Consider the following 17,711-nt stretch of genomic DNA (forward strand, 5'->3'; position numbering starts at 1 on the left):
TTGGAGCCGTCTGAACAATACTGAGCACTTAAACCTCACGCTGGCACATGCACTGGTGCAGCTCTAATGATAATTCAAGGTGGACTGCAGAATAGATGCAGTTGTCAGTGTTTGGCAGCAGAATCTTTCATTACAACACACGAGGACTAAAAAGCTACACCTCTACATCTCTACCTCTGTGTGCAGATCAATAAACATCAACTTTCTCCAATTTAGTGAAATGCAGGTAGAAAGGGAAGACTTAGCAGGTTCCTGTTAAATTCCTCTCAGATTTGTCTTCTTGTTTTCTGGCTGAGATGTGAATGCAATAACGTCTCGTCCCCACACGCTGCAGCTCTCACAGTAGTCTACAGTGTCATCCAATTACCTCCAGAAGGAAGAGATGGAACTGAGGGGAGATAGAGCTCAAGGTTGTTGAATATTTGATTTGTTTGCTATTTTTCCTCCCTGCTTCCATTTAAGTAACTGCTTCTCTCAGACACACACACATACGCACATACACACACTCAGTATGTAATCAAAATGAGTATCCCTGACTGACTCCTAAACCATCCAGCCAGACACGGTAACCTTAGGAAGAGTCTCATTGGTCTGTCTTACATAAAGGCCTGGCAGTTGGCTGAAAGTGTGTGTATCATAACCAGACAAACACACAGAGGGATAACTGATGGCTGTTCAAGAGGAAGCCTTTGGTACACAGCATCAGTTAAAACACTTTATGCTCAAACGTCATTAAAATGACCCAAAACAAGTGGTCAGAGACCCAAAATGAACCAAAAGTGTTTTTAAGGTGACCACAAAATGGCTGCAAGACACTAAACCCAGCCAGGAGATGCATAATGGATTAAAATAGACAAAAAACAACACAAAAGGATAAAGAATGGCTTCTAAGGGATGCACAACAGGCAGACAAAACAACACAAGAGACAAAACATGACATCAGATCAAACCAAAATGACTACAAAGAGACAAAAATCGAACACAAAGGGACAAAGTATGACTCCCAAACGATGCAACATGACTACAAGGAGACTCAAAACTGCCACGATGACATAAATTAACCAGAAAGAGATGGAAAACAACCATGAAAAGACACAAATCAGTTACCAAAAGATGCAAGATGACAGCAAAGAGACACAAAATAACTACAGAGAGACGCAAAGACAACCACAGAGAGACACTGAACGACTACAAAGAGATGCAAAATAAAACCACACAAAGTAGGATTCATAAAATTATTACAAAGAGATTATAAAAAGAGGTAAAATGACTTAAAAGAGACACAAAACAACCACAAAGAGACAAACTGTCTACAAACAGACACATCAAGACATAAAAAGAGAGACAAAATGACTTCAAAGACACATGAAATAATTATCAGCGATGCAAAGACAACCACAAACAGACACTTAACCACTAACAAGAGATGTAAAAAATTACAACAAAGAGACACAAATCTGCTCCAAAGATATGCAAACACAACCACAAAGGGATGCAAAATGACCAAAGGAGACACAAAACTGCTTCAAGCAGCACACTTGTCATGTTTGATGCAGGCGTGTTGGGGGGCTTTTCACATGTCAGTGCCCAGAGGCCTGTTGTCTGCTTTTCCGCCCATGCACGTACACCTAAAATTAAACAGTATTACATGTGGAAAATGTATTTAGGGAAAAAAAACTAAACTAATAAATATTCCAAAAGTATGCACCTGAACAGCACTAAAATGTGCACATTTAAACATTGACACTCCTACTCTCTAACATAACCAGAGGGGAACACGTTGATCTTTCCAGTAACAACAAACACATTAGTGATGCTTGACAGGTGATGGCTTCCTCTGGAAATACGAAGCCTCTGCAGTTCACAGTGTCAAACCCAGACAGCCATCGCCGCAAGTCATTTCTCCTGACTGACGTGGCTGCTAGTTTCTCCATCAAAGACCTGTCAAAGAGGAGACATCACCGCTGCTCATGGAGGCTAATTTAGCTAAAGCACCAAATTAGTTTGACTTCCAAAGGTGTCGTGTTGATAGTTATGCATGCACTTGTGGTTTTTGTTGTTGTTGTTTAGCCCCGTTGATTCTGTTGACACTGACTCATTAAATGTGGAGACCTCGTGTGATTTATAAATTATACACCAGCCTCTGTGTTTCATGAATTGCATGAAATACGGGGTGATGAAATAAGCTGAAATCTACTGTGTCCTGAACACAGCTGGATAAGGTCAGAACATGTCAAAAGTTTGTCTGTTATTGACCTAGCATTGTAAAATAAATGTATTTCAAAGTCAACTGTGTTATTATCTTTTATAATAATACAAAATATACAAATAAAGAAAAAATGCATCATGATGTCTGAGTTTTCACTCGATCAGTGTGTGTGTGGAAGGTAATTTGTGCTTTGATTATGAATCTTAAATATGTGTATTATATTCACCTACTGTTCCTTCATTAACCGAGGGATAGTCAAGCTAATTAAGTCCTAACAATTTAACAAAGGTTTTTATGCTGAAGCCTCTGCTGTCACGTCCTCCATCATCCCTAAAGAACATCTGAGTCACAGCAGCAGCTCCAACAATGTGTCCATTCAGCTGCATCAACAATGCAACACACTCACTCTCTTCCCTGTTTTGTACCCAGCTGAACTGTAATTTCAACATTATTAACCCAAACATTAAAAACTCAGCCACAACATCTCTGTTAATACTCTTCACTGTTCATGTCAGTAAAAGGCCCAAATGCTAAAGCTAAAACAGACGCTCCTGGTTTACATCCTAAAACAATAGACCTTCCTGCACACAGAGGTCAAAAGGTCAGAAATTACAACGTTTTGTTTCTATAAATGCAGCTTGTACAACTGGTGACACATCTCAGCCTCAACACACTTTAAAGAGAACAAAGTTAAGTTGCCCGAAAGGAACTCAAATCAGACTTGAGTGAGTGAAATAAAACGCTGCGAGTACTCGACCAATCAGAAACGATCAGCACTGGCCCTGAAAGTTACTGGACCTTTGGAAAGTACGACCCCCTGAGCAGGAACTTTTCAGGGGGGTAAGTCAATTACCCCAGAACTAAATTTAGACCCTGGTTCCTGCTATTGAAACGCACAGAGTTCCTCAAAGGTTCCTAGTTCCTGTGGAAAGATCCTGCTGTCGAAAAGCACCTATGGATACAAATTGAGTTCAGCAGACATCTTGAAACAAAGTATTTTTAAAGTTTGGTTGTTGAAAACCTAAAATGTAAGCTGATGTATTACATGGTTAAGGGTTAACATGCGATGACTGATACTACTCTCATATCTGTTTGGTACAGGGCCAAGCCTTTGTTTTGTATCTCTGTGTTGAATGTCCTGTCTGTCTATAACTCGGTGTTGTTGCTGCAGGCCTCTCTTGAGAATAAGACCGCATGTGGTAATGAGATTACTTACAGGCCTAGCATAGCATAAAGAGCCACAATAGGTAGAGGGGCAGCTAGTCTTGCTTAACTTACATGTTACATCCCATCTGCGAAGAAGCTAATTCCATCCATCCATCCTTTATCTATACCGCTTATCCTGTTCAGGGTCATTGGAGGGTGAGAGGCGGGGTACACCTTGGACTGATCACCAGTCAGTGGTCAAAGGGCCAAAATGCTAATTGTAAACATTTAAATATGTATTGATTATGTGCTGAAGTTATTGTCTGACTGAAGGGACACTTTAGTCTTCTTGGTGTCTGTTCTCAGCACCTAGGGGAAGTTAGCCCTCAGGCCTTACTGGCAGAAAGCCCGAGGGAAAGCCTTTATGACATGCTATATAGAGCAAAAAGTCCATGTTGGGAGCAGGTCATAGAGGATCAAAAGATCAAACACAGGACTTTCACCCAGGAGGCCGCTGTTCAAGTCCTGTGTGAGACAAAAAGTCAGCATTGACGCTTTATTTCAGCCCAAACCATGATCTTTCCCTCCTTGTGATAGACAGCCTTCAAGGTAAAGTGTTTGTCTCAGACTTTATGCTAAGCTAAGCTAACCAGCTGCTTATCTGTAGATTCATATTTATCTTTATCTAACTCAGAAATTAAGCAATATCCTATGAAAATGTAAGATCAAAGTGCATCTGCAAATCTGCTCGGGCAGACAACACAGTAATGTGAAAGAGCTGCAGTTAGCTGTTAGCTTGTATATTTAACGTCGAGCTGAAACGGCATTTCAAGAGTATCTAGCGTCCGTATCGTGACGTATTTCCGAGTGAAACAGGACGTGCAGGCGGGACAGATCATTAGAGGGAAGTGGGCGTAGACAAACGTTCTCCACAGCGCAGTAGCTAGCTAACTGACCAAGCGTTCTTGGTGCTCTGCGGCTAAATGTTGCAGATTGATTGGTTGAAATTGTTTGGTACTAACTTACGTAAGCACGCGTGAAATTTAGTTTTACCGGAAGAAAAAATTATCGGATTTTGATATAAGAATACTAAGAAATTGATTTTCTGTATTTTTTTTGGCCTATATTGTCAAATAGATGCACAATATTTCCGGGGATGTGATCTTAAAGGATTAAAATGACATTTTTCATTTCACCTCGACTTTAATATAGTGTTTTTAAAGTTAGGGAACCACCGGACTTAGAGTAAAGTAAAAATGTAGGAATGGAGTCTATGGGTTTTTCTAAGTTAAGCACAGAGCATATTACGGAGGCCGTTGTGAGAGAGGAGGAAGTGATTCAGCAGGAAGAGAGAGGGATGTCAGGTCCTTCTTAAAATGATGAGATTTTTAGCCTCTGAAGGAAGATGGAGAGTGACTGTGATATTCTGTCAGGAGTATCAAGGTCATTGCACCAACAGGGAGCCAGTAGGAAGGAGAGCCGAGTCCCAGTGGACCATTTACTTTTAATGTGTCCTCATCTGCCTCCACACAAAGCTCTGTCGGGGTCTTAAAAACCCTCCTGGTGCTCTCCTCTGTGGATCGGCCACCGACAGTCCTCGGCTGCCTGAGAATGATCAGTGAGCACGGCTGAATGGCCTGCCAAGTCCATAATGTTTTGATGTAGTGCAATACGCACCGATAGTCCCCAGAACAGAGCAAACACAGATATCAAAGCATCTGAGATAATCAATAAACACAGGCGGCTACGGTGCTCAGCGAGGGACAAAATATACATCTTGGTGCTTTGCCGGGAAATATGCCGGAACATTTGTGCTGCAATGCTTTTTCCTGTCCTCGCCGCCGCTGATGATGTTGGCGGTCAAATCTAAACAGCCAGGATTGTAGAGCCATTAATTCATCATAAGTGTTTACCACCCAAACAGCAGCGCACATATTTCCTCAAATAGATCTCATTTGTACAGATGGAGAGCTGATGGACGGATGAGGGCAGGAGGTGGCTCGCTCTGAGTAATGCTTTGCTAGAACAAAGAAATGCCAAAACACAAAGCAACTACATTTCTGGTCTTGAAAGGCTTTTTTTTAGTGGTTTGCAGCTGTGGCCTTAAAAATGATTACAATGAAGAATGAAAATAAAGAGAATAATTAAGTGTGATGCTGGAAGAAGCTGCAGCACCCAGGTGACCCTGAACAAAGCCACCCGAGGTCACACTGAGGCATTTCTGATGAAAACAGAAGGATCAAACATGCTCACAGATGAACGACTCAAATCAGAAAAATACATTTCTTCTGTTTCCCTTTTTTCCACAAATGAGAGAGGATGCGGCTGAACCGCATCCATCGGCATGCAAACCCTGCAGCAGAACATGAGTGTAGCTCAGTGAGAGCGGATAGAGCTGCATTATTCACACAGCTCTGCCAGTCGGCGCCGACATGGAGGACAGTGGGGTGACTCCTCCCACTTGATAATACATGATGATTGATGTTTTCTAAAACAGCAAACATCCCACATGAATAATAAGCAGCAGCTTTATTAGGAGAGAGGAGCACAAGGTGGGTTTTTTGTGTCTGTGATGTCAGGTGGGACTCTGCACGCTGTGATGGACACTGTGGAGGTCGGACATGCACCCTCACCTGGGAGGAGGTTATCTCGGAGGAAATTAATGGCATGTGTAACCGACCGAGTGAGGCACGGAGAGGAGAGAGGAAGATATAAAGAAAGTTTTCAATCTACCGCCATCACACGGACGCCTCACATGATGAAGGAGGAGGACGCAGAGGAAGGAATGAGGTATAATTCTGCTCTCATGGTGGCAGACACCGTGTTTAAACCTCCAGTAAAGACATCAGACCCTCTAAATTGTGGTCACCAGCAGACATAACAGCGGTAGGCATTAGTAATCGTTGTTTCGTAGTGAGAAACCACGTAGCACATTATAAATAGCATAAAATAGCAAAAGGCAGTGCATGTAAATAGATGTAAATTGATGAGCTATGCACAAGGGAAACATTTCACTCGTGTTTATTTCATGTTTTTCACGCCACCATGGAACAAACTGAGGTGTAAATAGGTAGATACACAATTTCTTCTGCTCCCTTCAATCTCTTAAATTGGACAAATATAGATAAAGTGTTGCCCACAGTAGCGACACTGACTCATAATCTGCTGTATAAAAGCAGAAGCTCAACTAAATGTCAACAGAAAGCCTCTGGAAGGCGGCTGCAAGGCTTTAAAGGGTTCTTCTAATCCTGGCTGAAACAGCAGAGCCCTCAGTATTTCTCACCCCTCCATCCTCAATGCATCTTTTGATTGTTAAAGGGGGGGAAGGTGCCTCATTAGTATGCATCTTTTAAGGCGCGGGGGGATGCCTGCAGATGCGGGAGCAGAGTTGGTGAGGGCGTGGGAGAAGCTGGTGCGGTCACATGGCCGGGACTTCTCACAGCACCCCTGCACGCGGAAGATCTGAACCAAACCGCAGCTCTCTCCCCCGAATTCTCAGATGGCAGCCGTGACCTACTTTCCACAAAGACAGGCTCATGCAAACTTGATGATATGCTTATAACAGAGGAGGCCGTCGTGCTCTGCCTGAGGTGAGCCTGGCGATGCGGAGGCAGCAGGGGGTCTGCACGGTGAGGATGGACTGGCAGGACGTGTGTTAGCAGCTCCGTCCTGGGTGGTTAAACGGCAGTGCTGGTGCTGACACTAAGGCAGCATGAGACCGGGGATGCAACAAGGTGTTTGAAGGCTGCCCAGATCACCTGATACCATAAGCAAAGTGCTTCATTTCAAAGTCGTTTTACAGCCTCAGACAGGCCAATCATTAATGGATGACTCTTAGTAGCGCTCTTATGAAACCAGGATGGCACACATCTAAAATGTCCTCGTTGTTGCATCAACCCTGCATTAAGTACTGCAGCTACTGAACACATTTATGATTCACTGTAGCAGAAGAAGCAAACACACCAGCTAATTAAGTATTCTGATACTTCTTACCAACATCTTTGAAACATGTAAAGGCAGAAAATATTATCATTTATTTATTTATTTATTTATTGGTGAAGATAAAAATGTGTCCAAAGCACAGAGAACGAAAAACTGGCAAGTCTTGAAAGTTGGCGTCAGATCTCTGGCCATGTTCCTCATCTTGCTTACTTTTTCTTTGACCATTCAGTTCCTTATTTTAATCAAGATTTTACCAATTTTTTAAACATTTTACTGAGCCAAAGTTTTTGTTTTTTTAAATGTCCTTTCAAATTTGAAAAATTTCAGACCGTGCTCAGATTTCTAACGTTTAAAAGACTTCGCAAAAGAAAGATGATCCTGTTTCATGTATCCTGCATTATTAAAATACTGTGCTTAGTAACACTTACATCCTACTACATTTTTTATCTTGGTTGTATGAGTAGTTCTTATTAATCAGATAAAGTTATAGTCTGTCCTCGTCTTAGATTGGAGAAACAAGCCGAGCTAACGTTAGCGGCAGCTCGGCTCATAGATGACCCCATACTTAAGACATGACAGACAAAGAGCGTCATAGATTTTTAACTTGAATCTGCTTTATTCAGTGTTTATTTTTATGTCTTGGAGGTGGGGAACAGTGCGGATAATTTGTCTCCCTGTTAAAACCTTGAATCCTGACCATTAGCTCCAAGCTGAGCTAGTGTTAGCAGCAGCTTAGCTAGCAGCAGCTTAGCTAGCAGCCCCCCCTGTTTTCCCCCGCCTGGAGATTAACTATTGGAAAAAGACTGCCGAAAAGTTGTTTCTAATCACAATTTAGATCTTATTGACTTAGTCTCTGATGAAACTTTTGTTTTAAACCTGAATTTTGCCAGTTAAAAACCATTTTGCTCAAGTGTACGTCCTTTCCGGCTGCTGCTCCTCATTTATTTTGTGAGAAGTTTGACTCTGTGGTGAACTGATACAAACCTGGTTAGAAAAAAACATGTTTGTATCTCTCAAAGTAATCTATCATACAAAGTCTTGTTTGGTACCAAAGCTCAGGTATCAGCACTAATTTAAATCAAACATAAACCAGCCGTCAAAAGTCAATGAAATAACTCGTTTCCAAAGATTCCTCTCAAACAAGCAGTAAAAACATTGCAGTTAGAACATAATAGAGTTTGATTTTTAGCTTTGTACTTGTTTAGATATAAAGCAAATATCTGGGAGGGATGTCAGACAGGTGCGAAGCTCAGAGCATCGTTCTTCATGAGCAGCTAACAGAGGCTAAATGAGGTTTAGCTGCAATTTATTTGTGCTTTCAAATGATACTAACAGAGTGAAACTGCAGATCACACAAAGAAACCCCAGCAGGCTTGTAAAAACATCTCACCCCTACAGAGTGAAGCAGTTTTTAAAAATGGAAACGGCAGAGGAAAATATGGAGGTGACGGAGGAAAATAAATGAAGATGACAAACAGGTACAGGTGAGCTGGGTGTCAGAAACCAGACATCAAGACTTCACACAGCAGGAGGAGAACAGAGATGGAGGAATGGATGAAGGATTGGAGGGAGGGGGAGGGGGGGTAAATAAATAAAACACATAAATACACCAGCAGTGATTTGGGAAAGGTTTAAGTGAGTGAAAGTGTGTGTGTGCTTGTGGATGGAGGGGACACACACTCTTGTACGTCCAGCTGACATCACAGATTGGGAGGCGGAACAAAACCATACGACGTGGTTCCAGATCACTGAGTCAGGGAAACACTGGAAGTTGCCGCTTATGTTCCCAAAAGATGTGAATCAAATCATATTCAGAATAAATGAATTCATACAATCAAGTCTGTGAAACCAGGTTACATCATTACATGTCCTAAAATAGCTCTTGATTTTCTGTCATGTCTCACATTGAGGAGGTTTCTGGTCACGCTAATCTGTCTTTCCTTTATGTCTCTCTGAACGCTAAAAGAAACCCAAAACCTTTATTCTGCAGCATATTTAAGCACTGATGTGATGAATGCTCTTTTAATGATGGCCCCCAGGCTCAGCTATAAACATATTTTACGGCACATTTTTTGCAAAATTGGATTAAAGGACCAGTGTGTGAGACTGAGGGGGATCTACGGTGCAAACATGGTATGTTATATGCACAAGTAGGATTTCATTAGGGAATAATCCCCTGGAAATAAGAGTCAGTGTGTTTTTGCTACCTTAAAATGAGCTTTTTATATCGTCATGTTGTCCGCCATGTTTCTACAGAAGCCAAGAACATACAGACCAAACACTGGCTCTACAGCAGAACCTGCTGGATGCCAACATTTCTTACACATTGTGCTTTAATGCATGTTCCCATTGATTAATCCCATTTGTTGCCTGTATCTGAGTGCATGCAGGTTTAAAAGGTGGGCCATGTACTTGGTTTATATATGACACTCCTCACAGGCTTAAAAGGCTTATGAAATAACCCCAAATGATGTCACCAGTCTTATCTCTGACTCACTTGTGGTCAAAGACATGGCCGTTTAATGAGGATCTAATGAAAGAAGAGCCAGACCGAGTCATCAGTTGGTCAGTATTATCAGTCATAATGGGCCTAACACGTGCAGCAGTATCTAAGTAAATGTTTTTCGATAGCACCAACAATTCAAGTTGTAATCTCGAAGATATCAGTTTCATTATCTTTATAAATTATTATTATTCATTATCTTCATTATCAAATGCAAAGGCTTTCATCAGTGGGCCATAGGCTCAATCACCATTGTGTGACCTCATTCCGTGATAGATAGTGACTTAACAGACATTTATTTAAATGAAAACCTTCCAGATTATTACTTTAACTTTTTTATAGAACATTTTATGTAGAAAACAATGCTTGGTTTGATTCAGAAAGTGTGTGATCATCTAGTTTGTCCCGCACTTTGTCCATTGTTATACTCCCTGCCCTGTATGCAGCACGTGCAGCAGAGCTTCACAGCTGAGCAGACGGTGGTCTGACATTTCAATTAGTTGACGATGTATAATAATGCAACATATTCTTAGTCTTTCTTTTTTAAAAAGCAGCCTTGCGAGTATCTTGGTGTAGTCATGTTGGTGCAGAATCGGTGCAGAATACTCGTATAAAAGGTCATTTTTAACGTTGTCTATTTCTGGTGCATATTGCTTGTTAATATTATTATTATTATTATTATTATATGTTTTGTTTGTCTGCTTGTTTATTCTTTCTTGCGTACTTCAGATTCCTTAGTTTAAATTTTTTGTGTAAGTATATAAAAAGAAAAATTAACTCTATAATGTGTGACTTTTCTTCTCTAAAATCAGACTAAAAGGTAGAGACAGCAATCCCATATCAGTTGACCTCTAAATAAAGACAATATAATGAGGTGAAAACAGAGTTGCATTATGGGAAATGTAGGTCCAGCATTTTTGTAGCTTGGCAAACAACAGGCACTTAAATTGAGGAAGTCTTTCATTTCCAACCATTCTCCTGTTTGAATGTGTCTCCTGTATGTCTCCAAACTTTATGGAAATTAAACACTAAATAGCTGAAGTGCCTCTATAAATACACGATCCCAATGTGCAGAGGTTCTTTCATCGTGGGGTCAACAGGCACTCCAGCTCTTTAGCAAAGACTCTCAGTTGAACAGGAAGTACTCCACTCCTGACAGCGATTTCTGTGAAATTCTATAAAAGTCTACTTATCAGATCCCATTCAGAAGCCTTATGCAACCATTACCAAGCAGAGATTTGGATGTGAAGTTGCTATTGGCCGCAGTCACACACTTATGTGGGCTGCACTGGAGGTTTAAGAGGCAGAGAAAACGCTGCGTTTATATAACGCGGTAATGCTCGCTGTCTGAACCGGGGGACACTCGCTGCCCACACGAGTCACCTGTGAGCGGACCTTGGAAACATTCCTGTGTGAAGCAGGGTTCTTTGGCAGCAGCAGCTTGCTGGCAGGTTTCTTATAAAACGTGTAGCTGAAGGTGTTCGCAGATCGATAGTTTCCAGCAGAGCTTAGCTGTTTTCAAATTTGAAAAAGAAAAGAGAAGAAATAATTCTCAAACAAGGCAGTAACTGGCGTCGTACCAGAGCTTTGGGCCTTTTGTTGGATGTGATGGAGGAATGTACTGTACAGTCTGTGAAGCAGAGGATGGATGCATGTGACTGCTTTCTTTGCTTTTCCTCTTTTCCTTGTTTGTCCTGTTAGATCACATCCTATCCCATTATCATGAGGGTCAGAGGTCAGGGTCAGCCACAGCAGGCTTTCTATCCTGTACATTCAGTGCAGCATCACTGAAATTAAACCTGATTTAGACACAAAATATGACTTTGCTCCTGTAAATAAAAGATTAATCATGATGAATATAATATTATGATGCATCTTAAAGGATAACTTACATCCTTGGAAATGAGAAGACACAGACTTTTATAAGATTTTAGAGATATTAAGCGATAAATTTCAAGCTGTATTTGGCAAAGCAGATAAACAGTAAACGGCTTTAGTGTGTGCAAGTCTCAGTTTGTTTGCAGATAAACAGATGGCAACTTTACAAGTCTAATAAATCCCAGTGATTGAAAACAGAGTTGACATTGAAGAGGCCAAAACTATTCTCGTTTAAAAGGCAAATAGAGGACGTCTGATTTCAACAGTCAAGTTTAGAGAGAGCAGTGAAACTACTGATGGTACGAGACAAATCAAACACTGTCAGAATCAGACTTAAACAGCGGCGAGTGAAGAAATCAGAGGGGACTGGGACTCGGCCTGCATGGATGGACGTATGGAGGAGCTAATGTTCAGCTGTACCTCTGCTGATGTTTCTCTGAGCTCACTTTAAATCTGACTCGTGATTTTATGACACTTTAAGTAGACAGCCAATTATAGTCCAATATCCAACTGACATGAAACCAGAGCTCATTAACTTTTACTACATAAAGAATATACGTATTAATGACTATAGATTTTTAATGAAGAAGAAGAACAGCTTTAAACACTGTGTTCAAACTGTCAGGCACAAAGCACGTTGTTACTAAGTACTAAATAATAAAGAAATTATGAGACTCAGGAAAACTAAACTTGTGCTTAACCTCCTTTTTTTGCTGGATGTGGAGATAAGTAGAACAGAAAATTGGATAATGTAACGCTTCCCAGAAAGACTGCTTAATTTGTGGACATGCAGAGAACATGCAGGCTGCTAATTACCAGGAAAACACACACTCTACCAGTGTTTTGGCTAAAGATGTGTTTCACTGTCCTATGAGATACTTTCTGCTTGTGTTCACGAGATAAAGATGATATTTCAGGACTCTACGGGCCCTTGTGATGTACATTTAATGTGTGTTAATGAAATGTTTGCGACTACAGACGAACAATCCCTGTTGAGTAATTATTTGGATGTTATACTTTATCACCATTTTAATGTTTTATTACCATAGGAAAGATATAGATAGAATTGTTCCCATATTGTAATCAGAAATGCCTCCCATACTGCAAAAAAGAGGTATCAGCTATTCTACTTGTCAACATGCCAGTTAGATACTATATTATAGTAGCCCTTCAAAAACTAGACTTGCTTTTTCTTCTGCAAACAAGCAGCCTACACAGCAGCAATATATATAATGGCTGCCACTAGCAGCTACTGTTTTAAAGCAGCAAAGTGGAACTGATGTCGGGTAAATTATTATGAGACGACAGCAAGCAACAACAGAGGAAAGTGCAAATAGTGTAAGTCAAAGCTAGCTTAATGTCAGCTGTGTTTTTCCATCACACATTTTAAAGCTGTGTTTGTTTTCTTGTAAAGTTTACATTTTTAGACCTTTAAAAACGCGAGATAAATCAAGCTTTCTTAAAATAAAGCTCGACTAAAACCACTATCACACCATTTAAGATGCACCTTTCACACTTTGAACTCACAAATGGATGGAACAGTGTCACACCTTGTGACAGTGGACGTGTGGGTGTTGGATGGCTGCACTTAGGAGCAGAGGAGATGAGGAGGGCTCGGGGCTGGCGTGGATCTAAATACAAATTGGAGACATTCTGGCAATTGACGCCACTGCGCAGCCTGTACAGATTGGTCTGCTCCTTTAGCCTCTCCTAACACGCCACGCTCTCAAAGGTGCTAAAAGAGAAGCAGGGAAACAAAATGAGGCCAAACGTCATCAGCAGAGGTGGAACGGCTGATTGGATTCTGCAAAGGAAGGCGCACCTGCAGTCAGAGCCGCACTTACACAAACCTGTCAAACGCTACAGCTGCTCTCGGAGAGCCGTCTTTCCTTCAAGTATCACAGCAAGGCCTTATCTTATCCACTTCAAACACTGATGCCTCTTGTGATGAATCTCTAATGTGAGAGAACTGGAAAACTATTATCTGGACTTGGCAGATTTCTTTGGCTGGCCGATCGCACTGCGGTTCCTGCAGGGAGCCCTCGCTCTAGTTTTGAGGCTCTGTAAATTGTCCCCATGTCTCCCTGTTTCCCCTGAGACGAGCCCAACGCACCTCTCGTTAGCAGAGATCACGCAGCTGACACCTTTAAAGAGAGAGGCCACACGTGCATCACTCACTGTGTTACTTTGAACACTGCTTATTATTTATAAAGAGCGTGTTTTCTGGCAAGATTATACGTGAGCACCGAGCAATTAGCTGCAATTACTTGTTGGACTTTGCACATTTTATATTTTTAGACATGCCGTAAGTAATTATGAGCGATTGTTTCAAGCCAAATAATTAATTGGCTGCAATATTAATGTGTTTAAACCCCATAATTACAGTATCAGTAACAGGACCTATATAGTCAATCACCATTTCACACTAAATGTATGAATAATGAGTCATCTCCGTGTGTGTTCTGAATGTATAAATTCCTCTCGGACGTGTGTTTTAATGTGACATTGGGAGGCGTCGCCCCTGCTCGGCTGTCATTGAGCTGCTGGTGGTGGCGGGTGGAGGTTGCTGTCCATGCTGAGCAGCAAGAAAACAAGCGAGGCCTGCTGGCGCGGGGCCATGAAATGCACAATTACTCCTGGTTCAATCGCATTAGGCTCTCTCAAAGGCAAACAGGCAATCGATGTGTGTGACTTCGAGCTTATTATAAAGTGAATTTTGGCATTTTCAAATGAAGAGCCAAGAGGTGGCTTATTCTGCTGCTGATCTCAGAGGATAAGAGATGAAATAGATGACCGGAACGTGAAGGAAGCAGGTCAATCTGGGGTGACACTAATCCATAAAAGTGTGCTTTGACCTTTGACCCTTTATATCCTTTGCTTTGAAATCACAGAGCTTTAACACTGTGCTTATTCTGGCCTTGATTTGACTAAAAACTCACTCTGATAAAACAGTCACGTAAATGGCTCCAGTGTTGTAACACAGAGCACTTCATTCCCTCTGAATAAAGGGGGTACCAGGCTACCCTCTAGTGGCCCGGCTGAGCGATGAACCGTGTCACAGAGTAAGTTGTTGTCTCCCTCACATGGATAAAAGGGTAAACCGGATACCCCCCAAAAAACACTGACTGTTGGGAGAAAAAGTCCTTTGCGGCGTAAACCGACGCGGAGGGAAGCCGTGCGGGGAATTCCAGCGCGTGAAATGAACCGGAGATGTTTATACTTTATATGCAAATCAGCCTCATCGACACCAGAGGTCTTATTTTAAGGCCCGAGCTCTGCTTTTTTTTTCTCCTGACTTTTCAAGAAAGAAAGCTTTGATGTTGGCAGGAAGGATCGATGCCAGAGAGGGAGGGAGGGGGGAGAGGATGCAGAATAAAAATGTAGTTCTCCTCTGTGGTGTGAGGAGGGGAGACAGGGGGTGGATGAGGGGCTCTACCGTCATCATGTGTTAAAAGCAAACCCTTCCTGAATCCTCTGACACCACGTCCATCTCTTTAGGGGTGGAAAAGCCACAAGTGACGTTTTTTTCACCACCCTCCCCCCCCTTCTTTCTCGCTCCTCTCTCGCTCGCTCGAGACCCCCGCCATCATGTGGACATAATAAAGTTTGTCGGGTCGCATCACGCTCTCAGAGGATGCGGGCTGATATGTAACTGGTTGACCTTATTGCACCGCTTATTTCTGTTTCATTTAGCACAATCTGTCGGAGCAGTTGCTGTACACGCGCGCGCGGACGGGGATCGTTTGAATGGCTGATCTGCGCCTCTCCGCAACATCATCCTTCTGTCGGTTTGGCCGCGCGCAGGCCTGCGGAGCCGCTGCGGAGGAGCAACTTTATGAGGACACACACACATGTACACACACTAAAAAATTAATCTGACAGACGCTAAAGCAAGGTTGGAAATGAAGTAGTTTGTTGCCACGTCCGAAAAGGTTGCAGATGATTTTTTTTCTCCTTGCAGTGCAGAGGAGGACAGAGGACGAAAAAGCGCATTTACGCTCGATTATCAAACACGGTGTTATAAAAACAGGCGCATAGAAGTGCGAAAAGGCTCATAATAAGAAATAATCCGCCAACAAGTCAGATCAATGCAAAGAAAAGCAACAGACACCCAGAAAGCGCAGACGCCTCCTGAGGATCAGATTAATGAATGATTAACAAAATAAAAGCATAATCCGCATCTACTTACATGGAGCTGATGTTTTTGAATAACTCTGCTATGTCAACGCTGGTCCCATTGCTCCCAGTGTCCTGCAGCGCCAGTAAAGGGAAAAACCTGCCGTTGTCGGACTTATTGCAATAGATCTCTGTTTGAGAGCAGCTGCAGGTCGGCGGGCAGTCCAGCATGGAGCTCAGATAGTCCTGGAAAACACTCATCAGAAACAAAACCCTCCACCAGCAAATCCGGATCGAATGAAACCATAGATCCATGTCTCCGGGCGAGTAAGGGGGGAGAAGAGGTCCCGACGTCCTCTGGGTTAGAACAGAACAGGAGAGAGGAGAGGAGGAAGAGTAGGAGGAAGGAAGGAAGGAGGAGGATGGTGGTGCGTCTGTACAGAGGATGCTCTATGTGAGCGCTTTGCCGGGGATGGATGCTGTAGTGTCCTTGCGCGTCAGCGATTGGGTGAAAAGGAGAGAGGGGGGCGAAAAAAAGGAAAGAAAATACGAAACAAAAAAACGGAAATCAAAAAAGCGAGAGCGAAATAATGAGAGGCTCCGCTCGTCTTTTCAGCCTCAGATGCATGGTGTTTCCCCGGAATACCGCGATGCTGCTGCTGCTGCTGCTGCCGCTGCCGCTGCTGATGTCGTCTCTCTCTCCAAGCAGGACCAGGACGACTGGCTGGAGAGCTCGCAGACACCAAATGAGAAGTTGGAGCATCAAGTCCCTCCTACCGGCTACAGTCAGACTGACACCTGCACAAACTGCAGGCGATCAGCTGTGATTAGATTTCATATGAGGATGTAGGCTATGTGCTCCACAGCTACACCACCAACATTATAAGGAGAGCGTCAGAATATTACAGAATCCCTGCATTCATTATTTAAAAAATAGAGCCATTTTCTTTAAAGAAAGCTAATCTTATATAATATTATATTCATATATTTGGACATAAATACAACATTCATGTACAAAAATGACAATATAAAGTCTGCAGAGGGAAAATAAACCAGCATGAATGGCTTTATACTCTAAAGTTACAATAATAAACAGACCTTTAAGCTATTCTTTTAACATCATTGAATCAAAGTATGTCATGTCATTTTTTGACAGTGATCAAAAGAAAAAAATGCAAACAGATCTCTCATCATTACTTAGAGATCAGAGTGCAGTCAGAGGGGTTTAACTTGATAAAAAGAGCCGTAAGGTCCAACTTTTAGGTGAGTCAGTGTCTGAAAGACAAAGGAGCAATCCACCCTCACGTCTCAGACAATCACATCTCAATCCAGCCAAGAAGTCGGTTGTTTTGTGCGGAAGATTTGGCAGAAATGAAGCAAATAGTGTCCAGACTTGCGCACGTCTATGGCTGGTACAGCTGTCGAAGGTTAATCTGACTCTGACCAGGCAAACATATAGGTCTTATATTTTATTTCTCACATCATCATTTTTAGATGAAATTGGTCTTTTATTGCTGATCTGTAAACAAAAAGTCATCTAAAATCTACCTTTTTTTAATGCAGTAAAACATTAAACCTTGAATATGCTAATTGTAAGGTCTTGTAGCCAATATAAAAGTATATTAGGGTAGGTAGGGTTTTTCACTAAGCTTTTAATGATGCTGTTTTGTGCTTTGAATGCTGATTTCACAGATTCTTATTTGACATAATCAACTATTTTGTCCCAACTGGAGCTCTTCCTCTGCACTCATTAAGATACAAATTTAAATGCAGCTCAGCTATGATCATCATCAATATCTGGTCATTTGGAGATCTTATTTGGAAAGAAATGCCTTTATGATAATATTCTTACTGGAAAGTGATCCTGGCTCCATCAGAGGTTGAGCGAGATAACACTCTGTGCTTGTGTTTGGCTCT

At 42.0% G+C, this 17,711-nt stretch overlaps 1 protein-coding gene across 1 annotated transcript in view; it reads right to left on the minus strand.

The window, feature by feature from the left end:
- The window catches only part of ntrk3b (neurotrophic tyrosine kinase, receptor, type 3b), a 229,834-nt gene extending 213,701 nt beyond the window's left edge, over positions 1-16,133 (minus strand). Inside the window, exon 1 of the mRNA XM_069657671.1 lies at positions 15,868-16,133. Coding sequence (XP_069513772.1) covers positions 15,868-16,109 — 242 coding nt within the window. The 5' untranslated portion in view covers positions 16,110-16,133. The remainder of the gene's footprint in view (positions 1-15,867) is intronic.
- Between the last annotated feature and the right edge of the window lie 1,578 nt (positions 16,134-17,711).

This window comes from Semicossyphus pulcher, unplaced genomic scaffold (genome assembly GCF_022749685.1).
Source record: "Semicossyphus pulcher isolate SPU_LCO1_2020_fin unplaced genomic scaffold, fSemPul1.0.p SCAF_1, whole genome shotgun sequence".
Lineage (NCBI taxonomy): Eukaryota > Metazoa > Chordata > Actinopteri > Labriformes > Labridae > Semicossyphus > Semicossyphus pulcher.